Source organism: Acromyrmex echinatior, chromosome 3, assembly GCF_024713525.1.
Source record: "Acromyrmex echinatior isolate Ae372 chromosome 3, ASM2471352v2, whole genome shotgun sequence".
NCBI classification, from domain to species: Eukaryota; Metazoa; Arthropoda; class Insecta; order Hymenoptera; family Formicidae; genus Acromyrmex; species Acromyrmex echinatior.
This window is the reverse complement of record NC_141854.1, coordinates 6,530,669-6,550,393: the sequence shown is the minus strand read 5'-3', so window position 1 is coordinate 6,550,393 and position 19,725 is coordinate 6,530,669. Positions and strand designations below refer to the sequence as shown.

At 32.1% G+C, this 19,725-nt stretch overlaps 2 protein-coding genes across 19 annotated transcripts in view; one reads left to right on the top strand and one right to left on the bottom strand.

Annotated features, from left to right (window-relative positions):
- RhoGEF3 (Rho guanine nucleotide exchange factor 3) overlaps positions 1–14,416 on the top strand; it is a 253,411-nt gene extending 238,995 nt beyond the window's left edge. For 16 of the 17 annotated variants that reach the window (XM_087404371.1, XM_087404369.1, XM_011065722.2 and 13 more), the window contains 8 exons: positions 2,728–2,933; positions 4,681–4,781; positions 6,175–6,497; positions 6,807–7,178; positions 7,381–7,743; positions 7,901–8,114; positions 8,354–8,596; positions 10,434–14,416. In XM_087404371.1, coding sequence (XP_087260497.1) covers positions 2,728–2,933; positions 4,681–4,781; positions 6,175–6,497; positions 6,807–7,178; positions 7,381–7,743; positions 7,901–8,114; positions 8,354–8,596; positions 10,434–10,579 — 1,968 coding nt within the window. In that variant the 3' untranslated portion in view covers positions 10,580–14,416. The remainder of the gene's footprint in view (positions 1–2,727; positions 2,934–4,680; positions 4,782–6,174; positions 6,498–6,806; positions 7,179–7,380; positions 7,744–7,900; positions 8,115–8,353; positions 8,597–10,433) is intronic. The other variant, XM_087404374.1, reaches the window with a different exon arrangement.
- Positions 8,176–16,253, bottom strand: LOC105151801 (upstream stimulatory factor 2). Of its 2 annotated transcripts, XM_011065719.2 has the most exons (5): positions 16,012–16,253; positions 15,549–15,921; positions 15,329–15,478; positions 14,664–14,862; positions 8,176–8,622 (listed from the first exon to the last, which is right to left on the bottom strand). In XM_011065719.2, exons 1-5 carry the CDS (start codon positions 16,074–16,076, stop codon positions 8,585–8,587), a joined length of 825 nt encoding a protein of 274 aa, XP_011064021.1. In that variant the 5' UTR covers positions 16,077–16,253; the 3' UTR covers positions 8,176–8,584. The 2 variants fall into 2 exon arrangements, with proteins under 2 accessions (XP_011064021.1, XP_087260505.1); XM_087404379.1 differs by lacking the exon at positions 8,176–8,622 and having other exon boundaries at positions 12,611–14,862; positions 16,012–16,250.
- Between the last annotated feature and the right edge of the window lie 3,472 nt (positions 16,254–19,725).

The following is a 19,725-nucleotide window of genomic DNA, read 5'->3' as shown; positions in this document are numbered from 1 at the left end:
CATTATTTTTGGATTATATTTATAGCTTGAATATTGTTTTTACTTATATGTCATATATATTATATATGTTATTTATCTCAAAATTTTTAATTATGTATTTACTAATTTTAATTAACTGAATATTATTTTATTTTATGCAATTGTGGCTGACAAAGACTGATTGAATTAGGTCAAAACTGGTTCCATTATATCGTCCTAATTTTAAATTGACAAATTAGAATTGTATAATTAATCATACATCTTTTATCTTTGCGTATTTTGGCCTATTTTTTTAACATTTTATTTTATTCTTTTTTAGATAACAGACAAAATTTTATAAATTAATGTTTGAAGCTAAATTATAGATATAATGTAAAGTATTAGAAAATAAATAATAATCTCTATATTTCTGCTGAAGAAGAATTCATTCTGAACTAGCCAAAATATTAGTAACAGCATATTAGAAAATTAAAAATATTTTATATAACAGACTATGTCAGATTACACATAGGGTAACTCCGGCAAATACGCCGCGCTGGGATTTACACCGTAGAAGTCAGAAAAAATAGAAGGGGATAATTTTCCCGCAACTACTCTATTATGTGCCTTTATGTTATATTAGTATAGTGTTCCGATTTCAGTTTCTTACTGTTAATATTAATGAAATTATTGTGAATTGAATCGATGTTGATTCACTGTATTAAGTAACACCATCATAAACTATAATCTACATAAAATGATTATTGTAGGACGTGCAAAAGACTTAGTAGTTATTTCGTGATACATGAAAGTAAAGGAATAATAAAGTACGTATAACAAAACATAAGTACTTTGCTTTTGTATTCTTTGTTTAGTTTGTTGTTTTGTACATCCCACTTGTTTGGAATATACGGCATTTTCAACAGGCGAGATTTATGCCCAAAGCATACAAAGTGCATAGATTGAATTCAGTGCACTAAATGTAATAAACGCATGAAATATGTACCTCATAACCCTATGAGGTACATAACCCAATATGTATCTCATAATCCTTGTAATACATCTGGCAAGATTATAATTATTATTTATTACTTCATATATATATTTATTATTCTTATTCCTTAATAAAACTTTTATAAAGTTTATAAGTTATTGTGTCATTTTATATCTTATTTATATGCATTATTTGTAAATTTTTCGTGAGCCATACATATCCTTCCTCCCCCTATGAGATATCCCTATGGGATATACGGCAAAAATGCAAGGTTTAAAAAAGTTCATTTTTTAATACGAAATATAAATATTTCAGATTTCTAATATTTTTTTTATAATAGTAAACAGTACAAAGTTTTTACTGATATAGTTCATTTACTTAAATATAGTAAATAATATTTAACAAATTAAGTTTTTGATAGGTGCGGCGTATATACCGGAGTTACCCTACTATTATTTTTTTTCTCGGAAATGAATAATAGTCCGAAGTTAGGGAGAAAAATTTTATTCTCAATTTACCTATTTAAACTAATGGCAGTATTGAAAAAATTAACCGGAAGTAAACCTGAACCAGATTTGACAAAGTAAATAGGAACATAGGTCGCATAAGAAGATATTATTGGATAGGTCTTTTAAAATTCAACAATTTTTGCTTAAACTTTTTTTCATATCACGATTTATGAGGAAAATAAAATAATATCACAAATATGAGTCATCCAGACATTAATATCGAGAGTTCAAATTAAAATTTTAACCAAAGACCGATAAGAGATTAATCTACGTGATGAATCGAATGGTAGTATTTATGTTTTTAGAAATAAAATAAAAAGTAAAGAAACTATAACAGATCCTTAAATTTTTAATTTAAACATAGGTGAATAAAATATCATTGGATAGGTCTATTGCAAAAAAATAATTTTTAAATAAAAAAGTTTTAATACCTTTTACTCTTAACAAAAAATAATATTATTTTTTATTAATGTTTTTGTTTCAATTAAAATAAAAATAGAAGAAAAAGTATTTTTAAAATTTCTTAATCACATATATGGTTTAATCCTAAAAATGTAAAAACTTAATTTAAACTCCAGATAATTATCAGTGTCTAGATAAATGAATGATTCATAATCTATGACACTTCCTTATTTTTCTCGTAAATTGTAATATTAAAAAAATTTTAAGCAAGTGTTATTTATTTTTAAAAGACTTAGTCAACAATTTCTACGAACTCTACTTCTATTTAAAATTTCAGACTTGACTCAGGTCTATCCTACTTTCAACAGTTCCGGAAAACTAAAATGCCACTGTTAGATAATTCAGATAGCTTTAGTAATAAAAATTCTTTTCCCAACTTCCAAATTCATTTTTAAAAAAAGGGTAATACAGATAGTTTGATACATTCTGTGTAGATTAAATATAATTATCTTTGTATATCTAAAGATTACAAAATCTTATGAAAGAACAGTTTTATATTAGAAATAAAAAAAGAAAAAAAGAGCAAGGGAGATTTATATCTTTCGGATAAAAACAACATAAAAGAACCTTTACTATCTTGTAGTTACATTGAAATAGCACACAGTAAAGAAACGTATTAAATTTCTCGTTATTTCCGACAAATTTAATACGTTCATGATACATAGACCTGCGATATAACTCGCTGCGAATTGTAGAGAAAATAGGGAACTTGCGCGTTTCATCTTGGAGGTGCGATGAATTAAGCGCGTTCAGCGCGACATAAATTAATTGCAGCTCCTCATCAAAATCGCATGACTGTTTCAGGCGGATCTACAGAATCGTGCGTCGCGGCATAATCACGTGCGTCGCACGAACAGCGATTTAGGAGGGCAGAGATTGCTCCAATGGGACACCAGATCTGGATACGTTCACAATTATCGCAGGATGCTGTCAACTCCGTCACCGATCAAATCGAGACCGCCAAGGCTCAGCCCGAGGCACTCCTCCCATGATATCGTTACGCTCAGAAGGTGCGTTTAATCATCACAATCGCGCTTGTGTTCAAGCAACCCTTGTCGCGTACGCCTCATTAAATCATCGCCATTTGCGAATCACGTCGGCTCTTCGCGAAGGCTGGGGAAACCCAGGCAACCGTTGCATTTGGATCCTTGAACTGATAGAAGTACGATTGCTTAGAGAAGCCTCTTGAAAAGCTTTAACGAGAGAAAAATATATAAATATAAAGAACTTTTTTCTTTTTAGATAGGTATAAAACCATCGAAGCTATTCAAGCGATTTTCAGTAATGAGAAAAGGAGTTTGAATAAGGCAAACCTTATTAAAAGCTTTAATGATCTTTCTTATTATTCTCAAAGCTACTTTCTTAACGTATTTTATCTAAAAGATTTGCTGAACAGAGAATTATAACTAAGAGAGAAGTTTTCTTCTCATAATATCATCTTATAATGTTATTATCCTATTTTTCATTACATAATTCCTTCAGATCTCAAATCGAACCATTTAAAAATATTTATAAGTATATATTTTTATGCGTAAAATTGTTACATTCGATAAATACATGATTTAATTATAAAATATATTACTTTTCTTAATATATTCTATCTAAAGAATTACGAAATTTAAAAAATGGAATTAGAATTAAAAGAAAGTCTTTTTTTGGATCATCTTACAATATTATTATCTTACATTTTCTCTTTTATGTAATTTTTTTCCAAATATCTCAAATTAAAACTTTTAAAATGTATGAAATGTATGTTTTGTTTAATGCATAAAATATATAAAATTGTCATATTCGATAATAGATTTAATCAAAATATGCTACTTTTTAAAATGTGTTTTATCTAAAAAAGTTACAAGATTTTTTTTAATCGAATTGTAATTGATTGAGGTTTTCTTCTATATAATATTATCTCATAATATTATTATTTTACACACCTTTTATTACAATTTTTTAAAATATCAAACTAAAACTTTTAAAAATATCGAATATTTTGTTTTACGCTCAAAATTGTCACATTCTATTTGAATTGTACAAATGTACAATTAAAATATATATTTGAGATCCAAGCAACGTTTCCTTGGGTTTCCAGAATCGAGGCGAGCATAATCTTTCGCACTCTGCAAGTGTGAATAAGCTAGCAGTGTCAAGGAGGCATTAAAAGAAAAGAGAAACATACGAAGTAAAAAGATATATCGCTTGTTAACTCCGCTCTTTTTAGCCGCACGGCCATACCTACTGTAGCCTCGCTCGCTCGCTGCTTTTTTATTTTCGAATCAATAACAATTCTGACTTCCTCTCACAAACGCGACACTTATATTGCGATTCCCACATCTCGAATCAACAACCCCCGAAAAACAAGTGACAACTTGGGAAAACTTAAAATTCTTTGTTCTCGAACCTTTCCAGTAAATCGAGGGAGACCAGTGGTAGGTAGACGGGTATTATAACAAACCACCTTCTTTTAATCTTTCCTCCAGTAAAAAGTTGATCTGTGCCACGCGTAACATACGTATATATACATATGTATATATACATACCTCTTGTCGTGTGTTGTACTCTATATATATATATATATATATTATACATATACATATTATACCTACCTATACTGTAATCTGTTGCTGAATGTTGTACCGATATGCTTAATACCTGAGTACACGCTTTTGTCGATCCCTTCGCTCGATACGCCGCACGTTAACGCGGTACAAAAACGAATTAATGTCGAATAACGTTTTCTCTTTTTCTCGCGGTCTTTAGTAACGCGAAAGGGAGGAGTTCTCGGACAAATTTGAGGCGGTCGCTTAGCCAGCCACTGGGAATCAATCAGCTTTCGCCGTTAATGCGCGTCAAAACCGCAGGTAAACATCATATTTGACCTTTTAACTTAAGATAGACTTCGAGCTCTCTGACGTAGATCACGTTCCTCTCGTCTTGTCTACCAAGCACGCGCGTAGACTGTTCTCTTATCGTCTGCAAAATACGAGAGACGGCACGTCTCTTCTTGAATCATCTCTATCGAGAAGAATTACTCATATCACTCGAAATATTATTTTTAAAAAAAATTAATCGTAGATTGTTCTAGATTTTTAAAAGATACATTATAATTATTATTAATGTAATATAAAAAAAATTGAGAAAGAAAAACGCAAGAGAATGATACGGAAACTAAGATTCTTTTTAATGATCATTTTTATTATGTTGAGCAAATAATTCAAAAAGATATTTTCATGCGGTATCGGAATTGTTGGAGGGATTCTGTCAGAACGCGTTTGCTGGGTGGACAGAGTTTACACGCCAGTAGAAAAACCTCGATGACATCTAGTGCACTGTATACCACAGAGATCACCAGTTTTCTCTCTAGACATCACCTTGAAGAGTATTCAGCATGCATTCCTCGTAAAAATATTGTTGAAACATTCACATCGTGTTGCCATTGAATGCACCCTCTTAATAAAGAGAAAGAAAAGAGAAGGGAAGCTAATTGTGCGAGAGTAAGGAATGGGACGTCCCTATTGTAATAATCATGCTCAGTTTCATCCCTGTAAGAACGTTGCTTCGTGTGGAAACGTTTCTGTTTTGCGTTACAATAATAAGGAAACCCGGTTTGCCGGAGAACCTAGTAAAAGCATTTTCTTGCACGTTCGTAGCTCTCCTTCTCGCGAGAGATGCGACTTCCCGAGGGTGCGATCAATTCGCACGTACGCGGTTAACTGAATACTTAAGAGAGATACTCCGGCGGGCTTGGTTACCTTCTCTCGAGGAATCTTATGAAAACTACTGTTTCATTCTTTTTCCGCTCACACCGAGAACTGCACAATGGACGGTTTTTGGGCCCGGGGGCTGACGTACTTGTTGTCCCAATAACTTCCAGAGGGATTCCTTCGACGAGCGTAAACGGAGCGAAATGTCGTTCACGTTATAGGACGCTTTGTAGGAATCGATTGTTTTGTTCAGACAAAACATTTATACTAAAGAATCAAATGAAAAGATATTTCTTTAAAAAAGTTAATTTTGTTAGGTTTATTTTTTTATATTTTTAATATCCTCTTTGTAATTTTGCAAATAAGTTGCAATATATTTATTAAAAAGATAACAATATATTATCGATATATGTGCCGATTAATTTCCATGTTTATTTCTTCAACTATGTTTTGTTTAAAATTTGAGTCAATATTTGGACAATCTGTTTAAGGGTATGTACTCACATTGTTTATTTATTTCTACTACAACAAAATTCTATTCCTAAAAAAGTAGGCGCGAGATTACCCAGTGGCAACGTGCTATCAGAGGACGAGCAGGATGGAAGAGCCGGAACATCAGAAGATGATGAAATGATGTCTGATTCCGAATCTTCGATCGCTTCCTTGACGGATAAAAAAAAATCATTCGAGCAAACGATGGATGAAGAGATTGTCATGTTAGCTGAAGCCGTTTGGGATCATGTGGCAATGGAGTCGGAAGAGTTGGCTTTTCGTGCTGGGGATGTCATCGATGTTCTCGATACCCTGGACAGGGATTGGTGGTGGGGTAGCTGCAGAGGAGAGTATGGATGGTTTCCTGCCGCTTTTGTCAGGGTATAAATGTCCTTAAATAAATCCGTACGATTTTTATAATAACAATAAATATTATTTATAATACATAAAATGTTTAATATAATAATTAATATGTATACAATATAATTATCATATTAATAATAATTTATCAACGAATTATATACGCCATTTTTTATCTCCATTAGAATTATCTCAAGTAATAATATCATAATTATTTATTTTTTAAATAATTATAATTATTTTAATTATCGAATTTTTAGTTACGTAATTAAATTAAATTAAACGTATATATAAATAAATAAACTCAGTGAAATAAATTTGTTTGTAAAGTTGCGCGTGAGTCAAGAGGACACGGTGGAGGATTGTCTGGCTGCAATGGCTTCGGGAGGGTCTTCAGGTACTCAGCTCAGAAGACGAACAAGCATCTCCCTACTCTCGAACGAGCAAGTAAGAACTAGCGTGGTCCGCGAGCTTGTCCAGACTGAGCGCGATTTCGTTAAGGTTCTACGCGACGTGGCTGAGGGTTACATCGCGGAATGCCGCAGGCGAACGGATATGTTTACCGAGGAGCAGATCGAGACGATCTTCATCAACCTCGAAGAGCTCCTAGACTTTCAATCCGAATTCCTGAAGGACCTTGAAGATCGCATCGACTGGAACGCGCCGTACAAAAGCTGCGTTGGCGAATGCTTCCTCAATCATGTTAGCATTGTCAAATTTATAATGAATTTTCTTATTTGTTGATAATCCCATTTATATGAATAATGAATTAATTGATACGTCTGTGTGTTCATTCTACTTGACTTTCTCGAATTATATATAGAAAGTTAGAGAGACGTTAGAAAGAATTCTGTTTATATACCTTTAGATAAAGTTAAAAAGGAGGTGTTATTGATTCTTTCAGAGGGCGGGTTTTCGCATGTATTCCGAATACTGCAACAGTCACCCAATGGCCACGGCAACGTTGCAAGAGCTTTATCAGCACAATCGTTATAGCAAATTTTTCGAGGCTTGTCGATTGATGAGGGGTCTCATAGAAATCCCCTTGGACGGATATTTATTGACTCCCATCCAACGTATATGCAAATATCCTCTTCAATTGGCGGAGCTGCTGAAATATACGAAGACCGATCATCCGGATTATCACAAGATCCAGGAGGCCTTGGAAGCGATGAGAGACGTCGCTGTATTGATCAACGAGAGAAAAAGGCGGATGGAAAGTTTGGAAAAGTTAGCCGCATGGCAATTGCGCGTAGAAGGTTGGGAGGTATGTCACTTTTCATAGTTGCAAATAAAAATTCTCTTTAAAATTTACATTTTGGCTGCAATACCGATTTTGCCTGAATAATGCGAGCTTTATTTAAAATGGTTAATTAAAAAAAAATTTGTTGAGAAATATATTTAATATCGATGATCGGTCGCAGGGTGAGGATCTCATAGAAGTTTCGTCGCAACTTATTTATCAAGGTGAGGCGATGAGAGTGAAGACCGGTATGTGGACAAACAACATTACGTTATTCCTTTTCGATCATCAACTGGTCTATTGCAAAAAGGACATTCTCAAGCGTAATACTTACGTCTACAAAGGTCGCATCTATCTCGACACTAGCGAAGTCATTGATGTGCCTGATGGAAAAGGTAATGCATTTCTCGATAATTTAAATTATTATATCTTTTACGATAAGAAAGTAATAATTCATAAATTTTATAATTTTATATAATTTTATTATTATTTTTTTTCATTTTGTATATTATTCATCGTAGCAAAGCACGTTATTAAATAATTAAAATAGAATTGGTAGGATCTACGATGTACATATAACTGATCACGATTTGTAATGAAGATATATCAAATTAATAATTGATTTTCTTCGTAGACCTTCAATCGGGGGTAACAGTGAGACATTGTCTGAAGGTGTACAGCTGCGTCCGAGACAAATGGCTACTTTTTTGTTGCCGCACAGCGGAAGAGAAACGGCGATGGCTAGCGGCAATGGCTGAGGAACGAAGGCTGGTGGCTCAGGATAGAAACGATGGATTGGAGTTTCCAGCAGCAGCTAGGCAACTTGCCAGGCTTGCCGCCAGCAGACAGCAGAACAGGCCACCGATCAAACCTCGCAGTAAATATTTGCCACTGTGACATTATCTATAATCATATTAATAAGATACCATTTTATTTTTAAGAATAAGTACGACCGTGTAAATAATATACATAAATAAGAGAGAGAACGCCAATAATCGGTGAAGATTAAATGTTATGAATACAATATAGATTTTTAATTTAGAGATTTAATTATCTCACAAGTGTCGATTTCCCTGAGACTGTGCATACATGTAATACATTGAAAAATATCAGACACGTATTTTTTTTATATCTGCCCAAAAGCCGTTTTAAGGATAGAAAACGCCCTTATGAATGTATAGAGACACCGACGAGATACTATTAAAGACCGACAACCCTGGGCAAATTTTCGACGATATAAAAAGGGCCCAGAAGGCCCGGAGGTAATTGAAGAACGCTGTCATTATCGACAATTGATATAAATTTGCTATTATTAACATACGTATTTGACTTATCCATTATTAATCATGATTTTTTATTATATAAATGTTCCATAAATAAATGTGCATATAGCTTGTTAAGCTATAATATCTTATATATTGCAGAAAAATTACAACTTTTTCTCTGCAGTTATCATCTCTGTTGATAATCAAACTTTGACGATAACACTGAAATCATAATTTTAAAGAAAAATCGATAGTATTATTGAGAGTATTATTGAGTTCTAAATCGATAGTATTATTGAGAGTATTATTGAGTTCAAAATGCGTTATAAATACGTCTACTAAACTAATCAAATCATAAAATTAATACAATATTATCAGTTTTTAATTCTTAATCACTTCAATATTCTCAAGGACTTCCATAAGGATGTCGGTCTTTATAGTATCTCGTCGATGATAAGGAATTCCAGTATTTGACAAAGTACTCGTATGTTTGTTACAAAATGGGGTATACGATGATTTTCGAAGGTGATTGCTGAATCCAAATTTGCTTTCAATTTTGGAGAATTCAATATAGTGGAACCAATATGACGGATTTGATTTCATTTCAATGAAGACAACAAGACATTCTCGCTTTCTGCCGAACCCAGAAATAATCAACTTGGAGGTGGCGAGAAACTATTTCTTTTTTTTTATATTTTTTTGAGGTTTTTGAAAAAATTTTTTATTTATTTTTGAGACTTAAAGTGAAGCATATAAAGGAGCTGGAGATAAAATTATTATTATTATTATTATTAGATGCTCACACTTTATATTGAATATAAAAAAATTTTTTTTAAATTTGATTATTCCCGGGTTCGGCAGAGAGCAAAAAATCTTGTTATCTTAATTTTAAAAAAATCAAATCCGCCATATTAGTTCCACCATATTGAATTCTCAAAAATTGGGAGCAGATTTGAATTCATCAACTTCGAAAATCATCATATACCCCATTCTGTAACAAACGAGTACTTCGTCAAATATTAGAGTTCACCTATACATTCAGGCGTTTTTTACTTTTAAAACGGCTTTCGAACAGATGTAAAAGAATACATGTCAGATATTTTTCAATGTACTATATGTATGCACAGTCTCAGGGAAATCGGCATATGGCATTTGAGTAGTGTTACTTGTCAGATGTGATCACTGTACGCTAATAACATAAATATAAGGCGCCGAAACATTCGAACATTCCTATATATGAAATAATTCCCTCTAAATTAATTCTGTAAAGAATTTATTGCGAAAAATATTACCTCAGTCGGGATTTTATTTTTAGCTTTTCTTTGGAATATTTTTCATTGTAATATCTGCATTTTATTTTGTATTCATTTGTATCCGATTTTAACCGATTTAATTTGATTTATTCGATATCAATTTATTTTATCTTATATTAATTTAATGATGTTGCAGATAAAACGTATAAGAGAGAGTCTGCGTACGAGATGCCCACAACAATGGTCGGTGGTCAAGGCACCACTAATTCGTTGGGACGGAAGGTTGGGACATGGTTTATGTTTGGTAGCAGTAAGAAAAGTGCACGGCTTCAACCGTCCTGAGACAGGCCTACCTTCGTACCGTATATTGACCTGTAAGCTGCAGCTAATAACGCTGCATCGTCCTATCGAAATCCTGGCGCGAGACATCTCGATATTGGTTGCTTCGAAACTTAGGAACCTTTGCGAGCAGAATACACTCGAGAATATCTTTGTTAACTGATATTCCAATCAGAGTAATGCTCACTTTGCAACCGGTCAAATCATGGAAATTATTCTTCGTGGATCGATGAACGAACCACTGATCGCTAGGACCGAGGATGAACAGCGCCTCGTCATATATACGGCACGGAGGTGTTAATTCATAAGTGGCTTTTGTCCTACGAAGTATACCTCGAATCTTCTTCTAAGGCAGGGAAAATAATCGTTATCAACCGATCTTGATCATTGTCCGTGGAGAGGAAAATAGAAGAAACTTTCAATGATTTTTCATTTACTGCCTCTCTCACGAAAACAGACGTTTGTCTCTATCAAATGTCATCGTCCAATTTAGATATTTGCGGGCAAAAGTCGCTCATTATGCCTAACCAGGATTTTGTGAGTCTTCGAATCGGTGCTCCCCTAATTATTAGGTCTTAAAAGCAATGTTCGATCATCTTCGACGTTACGTATACGGCGGTGCTTAGTCTGAAATAAACACTGACTAAAGATAGAACGTTTCGAAGAAGAAAAATATTTGTTACGAGCTGAGAAAGATGTATAATCGATCTTGTAGATATTTGATGTTAAAAACTACATTAATAGTAGCGGACATGAGGGTAGATTAGAAAAGTAGAGAGACATTTAGAGAAGTAGATAGTAAATATAACATAAAGTCAATAGCGGGCTTATGAAGTACTAAAGAGAAAGTACTAGTCATTCTTCATTGCGAATTCTTGGTAAACGCCGATGAAAACATGATATACATAATATATGATGTATTGTTACACACGCAATCGCTTTTTGGGTAAAGCTGGCATGGTACGTCACACGGCTGTATTTTTTATGATAAACGAAAGACTGACGACCGAGATGCTTCCTCAAGAGGAAACCTTGAGGTTGTAATCTTGAGAGAGAAATGCGACGGGATCGATCAGGAAATATTTGAATTGAATTAAACGAGCTTCGCCTTCGTCTAGATTATTTGACTATTTTGAGAATAATTTTTTCGACCAATTTTATGTACAACGAGAATCGTTTGTAATAACACGTTCTGCGCAAGTGTTAGCAAGTTCGATCACGAAATTCATATTGATTGATTTTGCGAGGAAATTCTGATCAGCGATTCCGCATACCACTTTTCTCTCAACGAAAATATAGATGTATTTTGTAGAGAAAATCTCCAGCGAGCTATACAAGGTAACTCTTACTGCCTAACTAATGTTCGTTATTTCGCGTCATAATGGTAATATTTGTAGTAGTTTGTACGAAATTGTGAAAGGACGAGGAAAAAACGAGAAGATGAAACGCAAGAGCAAAGGAAAGAAAAATAAAATTTATGTTTTCGCGGAACAACATAGTAGCAGTATTATTCATACAAATGAAAAAAGTGATTAGTCAAGATATGTCAAGATATGTAAGTACTCGCATATCACGCCTCCTTATTCAACTGCGATATAAAAGCACCAAGCTTTTAAAAGAAAAAAAAGATGAAAGAAAAAAGAAAGAGGAAAAAGGAGATTATTGAGGGAATCTCTCAATTTTTTCTACTCTTGTATGAAAGATGCAGACCTAGCAACGAGAAAATATCTGTCAGCCAGCAGAACCTCTGTGTTAATTATGCATATTATCTATGCGGTCCCTTGACAAAATGTTCGATCTTGCAGTTTTAGCGACTCACGGATTCTGAAAGTTTCCAACACTGCCAATAAGTTTAAAGAAATACGTCTTCGTTCATTAGAATTGTTTGATCCGGTCTGTAATAAGAGAAAAAGAGATCGGTGCGTTTTCGATTTTCTCTCTACATACATACGAGGGACAAACGCGATTATTCTGTCTTTTTGATATTTGTGTCTAAAGGGATGTAACACAAGTATGGGCGAGGCGATATTTACGTTTTGTATAACACAGAAAAGTATATTTTTACTTATTTCTTGACAGCGTAAATTACTATATATGACGAGGACAATATAATGATAAAAGAATGGATCAAGATTCCTACTGTACAGAGAGATCATTAGCCTGTTGATGTTTAGACTTAGGAGAGGCGCAATTTGTTGCTGGACCCAACTCATTTCAGAGTTATTTTTATAGAAGAAATGACTCATTAGTTCGAATGTGATTTTTTCAATAAGTATCGCTAATACATGAAATGCTTTAATGGCTAACATAAGTATAAGGAAGAGACGTAATTTGTCAAAAATAAGTAGCGGAAAGGTCCCGAGCAACACGCAGGTCTAAAAGACATCCTTCAGAGGAACGTCTTCTCAATAAGTTTTAGAGGCATCTTTTGATGACACTCGTGTTGTCTACGGGATATTGTGTAATGCACAAGTAAGCACAACTTTTCACAAACAATTCACAAAACCGTACTTGCACTGTCACGACGGAGAAGTAATCGAAATCCGTGAACATTTCGTATCTTGCACTCACGAGCTCTCATGTACAGGTGTCTCTCATTGACAGGTGAATTACATATCTAACGTAATCTCAACACCGATTAATTTATATTTCGGAGAATACTTATCCTCCCTCCCCCTTTTTTCAGAAACTGTCATACAAACAGGATCTGCACAAAACTTGAAGAAAAACGCTTCGAAGCAATAAGTATTAAACTAAGCGTTATTGTTATAATTTAGAGTTACATATAACGTGTTTAAAAACGTCTTTATATTTTCCTTGAGATTTGATATTGATAACCGTGTGCGTACACTCTGACGATGAAGTAAACATAATTTTTTTCTATTTTTTCCGTAGCGAGCTCGCGCTACACTAACGATGCAAGAGGAAAAGCACTGATAACGCATGATATCGCTGTTTTCTGTAAATATATAGACGTATTTTGTAAGTGTAAATATTGTAGACCTACTTTCTTGTTAGAAGAAATAACTTCACGTTTTGTAGTAATTAAGTGAAATTTACTATTTAAGCAATATATCTGACGTTCATATAGTTGATTACTGATTAAACGGTGATATCATTTTGTATATTTGTATATTTCTTTAATTTAATCATCTTGACGATGACTCGTCATTGCGAAATTAATTGTTCGCTAATTATTGTTTACAATATGTACAATAGAATGTTATACAATGATTGTCATTGTTCTTCAAATACAAAAACAAACAAACAAACAAACAAACACACTCACTCACTCACTCACATACACACACACACACACGCGCGCGCGCGCATATATACACCACAGGATGTTTCAAGATTTCGCGACACAAAATACTATAGCAAGAAAGTTCTTGAAAAATTAAGTAAAAAAGTTATTCATAAATTTTTATTTTAAGCAGTAATTTTTGGGATGATGAGATAAATATGACCAATTACTAATCTAATTACATTTAGATGATCTGTCCATGAATTATAAAGGGTGTTTTTTTTAAGCCCGATAGAACTTAAAATTGTAAAAAATAAAACAAAAAATTAAATTAAACAGCCGCGGTCATATGCCCGAAATCATTTTCAAATGTTAATGCCATGCATTGATCTTTCGACTAAAACAAATTTTTTGATTATAATTTAATTTTTGTGTTAGTTTTTACAATTTTAAGTTCTATCGGGCTTAAAAAAACACCCTTTACTTGCAGTAGTATTAATTAACGGTGGTGAACGCGCTTTTCAGCGCGCTCATTAATACATAATCTGTAATTGGCCATAAATTCTTGTATCTCAAAACTTATTGCTTAAAATTCATAAATAACTTTTTACTTAACTTTTCCAAAACTTTCTTGCTATAGTATTTTGAGTTATGAATTTTGGGACACACTGTATATACATATGCTGAGTTACAAATATGTAAATAAACATTTTATAACTATTATACTTGTCCATGTGTTCTTATTCCATCTTGTCATAAAGATATTCATTTATATCAGCAACAAAATATGAATAGGAAATCATTTATAAAGATGTATAATCCTTATAAAGATTTAAGTACCGAGTATAGTTATATCGTGTTTTGAAACTTGGTTTTTCAATTGTGAATTTTCGTTTCTTAATTCAGTTACGACTTGCTGCAGCTGATCAATTTCTTCCATTAACAGCACATTTTCATTTAAGCTAAGAGTTAATTTGTCCGGAGCATCTTTTAATTCCATAATGTATTCATAAGCTCGTGCTAGAATACCTCCTTTGCTCTATAAATTAATATTATGATTAACAAATAATGTAAGTTATAACATAAAGTCAAAAATGATAAAAAGATAAACATAAATATAACCCTTAACTGATGTCGTGAAGAAACCATTAATCATATAAACTTTTTTATCATATATTTTTGATGCTTAGCCTCTCATTTATCCATTTTTAATAAAAATTAATAATAAAAACTAAAAATTAGCATTGATCCTCATTTAAAGCATGTTAATAGACTTTGATAGATATTGAAAAATTTGATAAGATTCCAATGGACTCACGACGACAGTTGAAGATTAAGAATTTACAATATAAGGACAACAATGAATCAGTCAAGAACGAATAAAAATTAAAGAAAATAAATTAAGTAATAGTAAAATAATTTATTTGCATTTTTAGCCATTGTCCTTATTGATTTGCAACTAATAAACTTTCTATTTATTTAATAAGAATTTACAAATTTCTTACTAGTGTTTCTAAATTTGGTTTTGTGTCTTCTTCATCCATATACTGCTCACAATCTGCTAAGAGTTTTGCTAACTTAGAAATCCAATTGCTAATTTTGTCCCTTCTACGTCTTTCAACTTCATTATGTGTTACCCTTCGTCTTTCATCCCTCTAAATATAATTATCTTTCTAAACAAAATAATGATAATGTAAAATGTATCAGTAATATTAAGTGATTTACCTTCTTTACAGTAGTTATAATATTCTGTGATCCTTCTATATGCAGTTTAGCTACGCTAGGTACAACTGCTTTAGTGGATTCTGTCGTTACAATGTCATTGCTATTACTGAGTACATATAATTGTCCATTTAGAGGTGCAGTCAAAACTTGGACAGTATTATTCACAGGAGTAGCTATCGAAATTTCGTTATCCTCTCTGCTATCGTTGCTAACCTGCATAACTTTGTATGCTACTGTATTGTTACGTCTATTTATCGCATACAGGTGGTACTGAATGTCATCATCCTGTTGTTCATCAGCATCACAATCTACTATTTCAGCTTCTTCCAATACTACATCAACAGTTTCGGCTCCTATTACATTCTCATTTGCACTGCAACATGAGTGTAGTTTTATTATCAAGAAAAGAAATATATATTTACAATATTAAACACAAAGCTGCACTTCTAAAAAATATTTATACCTTTCGTCAATAGTATCAAAATGATTGGTCTCCATTTTGATACGCGGCAATACTTTTATGATCATAAATTTAATATATAAATAATAACGCGTTGAAATATTTGTAGTAATTATACTGAAAAAATTATAAGTGAGATTATAAACCGGTATTCTTGTAATGATTTACACATGGTGGAATTCTAAAGGTGAGAAGCATTGCGCATAATAGGGAATGTGGGGATGGAATTTCGTCCAATCAGACGCCAACGAGATGCAATCAACACAATAGGTGCTTTCAGTACTATCAGAGAGAAGCTTGAGAATAGCCATGCCCGGGATTTAACTGTTAAGGGCTCCGCACAATAAAAGGAATAGAGAACAGAGAATAAGAATTTCAACTTATCAGAAATCATGTATTGTGGAATATATAGTTTCTGATAGGTTCTCTATTCCTTTCCCTGTTCCTTTTATTGTGCGGAACCCTTTATTTTGAAGCGTCTCTATGTCCATAAAATGTGAACATTGAACTACGTAGTACCAATGTCCACGATTTTTTAGTTGTATTCTTCGCTATGTCCACGAATTTCGGTTCGTTAGGGTCTGAGCACAAAAATTGTTGTAACACTTACTTAGACTAAAGACCGCAACACAGACTTTTGCATAACTCATAACGCACAGTGCATAAGCAAATCAACTAATCAAAATCTTTCCTTTTTTCCCATAGAAAAAAAGAATTTTGATTGGTTGATTCTCTTATGCATTATGCATTATGCGTTATGAGAGAGTCTCTGCTGCGGCTATTAAATTGCAGACATAATAACGCCCAAGTTTTCATGTATGACGTGCAACTTATTGCCGTGTCTCTAAGAGACGATAATAAATTATACGTCATACGCCAAAGCTTATGTGTTACTTACGTCTATAATTTAAATCTCTGAAGCCCGACCAACATTATTTTGATTTAAATGAAGCTTTATTTCAAACTCTCTCTATCTCTGTTTCTTTTCTGCTTTAAAACAAGACAGACAGAGTTTTAAGTTTCACTTAAAGTCAAAGTAACGTTGGTACAATCAAGCCTAAGTAAATGTTACGACAATTCTTGTGCTCAGACCCTTTGACAAAACTGTAAAGGCTAAAATATAATAGGCACAGGCAACAGGGAATAACGAGCTCAATAACGCCCAATCAGAGCTCTGGTGTGTAAGTTCGATATTATATCCCATATTGTGTTTAAGCCTTAAGTTGTCTTGCGATAAGCTTATTAAGGGGAGCATACTGCGCGGCGCGGTAGTCGACTTAGGCCGGGTTCACACCTTGACAGAAAAGCGGAAACCAATCGGAACTCACGGTAGTAGTAGACGATACATTCCGCTTGTCTGCTTCTGTTTTTCCGCGAGTTCTGATTGGCTTCCGCTTTTCCGCTTTCTGCTTTTCCGCCAAGGTGTGAATGCTTTCTTATACGTCATTATTTTGGAATCGGCGGTCCGATTGGTCGATGGGATAATCCAGGTTCTAGTTATAACAAATCTTAAACATATTGTACAATATAATAACATAGGCCGACACGAATTTTGAGTAATAGTAATTATGCTTTATTACATTTCAAAGTATAATTCATTAAGTATTATATTTATGAATGAAAGGAAATATTGCCGTTCTTCCACCAATACATATCACATAGCTCGCATTGTCTTATCATTTTTGTAAGATTTCATCTTATAACTTATATATAATTATAACTTATCAGTTAAAATATCACTGCATGATATATTTGAAATTACTGATCATTTCTCATATGTCATTTTGAGTATGCGTGTCGTGCATTTGATACTATAAAGAATAGAACGCATTTACTGTCTCTTTCTATCTAATGGGAAAGTGCATCCATGTTATAAAATCTACGGCAATTAAAGTTATCAAATTATCAAGACAAATAAGAGTTGAATTAAAGTATCATAATTATAATAAATAATTAGAGAATTAAGTGTATTAAGAAAATTAAAAATTACATAATTTACATATATCCTTAACATGGTTCAGCTACGACCTACGAGATTGATCGATTTGTGTTGTATTTTTATTGTTATCGTAATAATTTTGCATATTAAATTTGTTAATTATGCTTGTATGTCATCATTTTTATTATATTTTTGAACAACATTTATAATTGTATAATATATTATAAATAATTATTATAATTATAATATTAAATTGTATAAAGAATTACAATAAAGAATAATATTAAAAAAGTTATTGCAATTTCATTAGTGAAATACAATAAAATAATGAAATATAAAAATAAAAAATAAATTAAAAATAATATTTACCTGCAAAAACAGGCTAAATTTATTAATAGCTCGTCTTTTTTTATGGGTGAGTATACTTACAAAGAAAAGAGGATCGCCGATAAAATTGGTGAAAGTGGAGGGCCTTTATAGCTCGTTTTTACTAAATTATACCTTAAATTGACAATATATATTTAGAGAAGATTGAATTAAAAGTCTCTATAATTGCTAATTATTTACCTTCTTCCTTCATTTATTATATATCTGGAAATAATCGCCAAATATTTCATGGGCAGGTAGAGAGGACTAAACTGAGTCGAAAAGTCCTCTACCATTTTGCAATTTTCGCAATAGTTAACAAGATATTAATTACTAAAAATTGCCAAATATTGGTCTTGAATAATTTTTTAGTCAAATATCAACTTTACAGAAAAACTGCAAGAGACAAAAATCATTTATTTTCTTCTCATAAAATTCTGAGAATTTTTTTAGAATTTTTTAATACCGTATTTTCTCATATTGGTAAAAATGAGAAAATGCAGTATTAAAAAGTTGATAAAAAATTCTGAAAAAATTCTTAGAACTTTATGAGAAGAAAATTAATGATTTTTGTCTCTTACAACTTTTCTATAAAGTTGATAGTATTTTTTTTGAGTAAAAAAATTATTCAAGACCAATATTTGGCAATTTTTATTTCCAAACCCTGTATATAACTTGTAAAGGGATAACTTTATCCCTAATCCAATATAATAATATATTAATTATATTGTAATTAATATGAAGAATTATTAGTTTTTACAAAGAAAAATCTAAATTTTTTTAAATCCAACAAATAATATTTATAAATAACTTTTAGTAATTATCTTAAAAAGACGCTCAATACAAACATACTTTTTCTTATACACAAATATCAAGATATAGTAATTACAAAAGTATTATTCAATTATTCAATTTTAATATGTTATTTTATTATATCTTAAATGTAAGTACAATATAAAAACCAGCAACAAATACGATTTATCCAACTTTTTGTGGTTTTACGAATTTGACAACAATAACATAATTTATAAATATTTTGTACTACTTTATAAATAATTTATACTATACTCGAAAAGAATTTAAATATTAATTATAATACAGCTATAATTCAATTATTTATTTTATATTAACATCTTAAATAAATTGTACGGAAAAACTTAGATCAAATATCGAACAAAATTAATTTTAAATATTACTCGTAAACGGATCGCTTGAGGACAAAATAAAAATGACAGTACTTGAGTCATGTTATTATCGTCACATTTGTGTCGTCACCTTTAAGAAAAAAAATGTTTCGTTTATAAAACACAATAGAGGTACGACTAAATTATCAATACGACTAGCCAATTCCATCCTACATAAATGCATTCAAAAGTATGCAATAAGTATTAAAAAACTTATATTTATTCAAT

Excerpts from the sequence above, each read along its gene's own strand:
- LOC105151801 (XM_011065719.2), bottom strand. The coding sequence starts at position 16,076 with ATGATCATAAAAGTATTGCCGCGTATCAAAATGGAGACCAATCATTTT. Across the intron at positions 15,479-15,548 it reads TTATAACTACTGTAAAGAAG|AGGGATGAAAGACGAAGGGT; the intron begins GTAAATCACTTA and ends AATTATATTTAG. Across the intron at positions 14,863-15,328 it reads AACCAAATTTAGAAACACTA|AGCAAAGGAGGTATTCTAGC; the intron begins GTAAGAAATTTG and ends ATTAATTTATAG.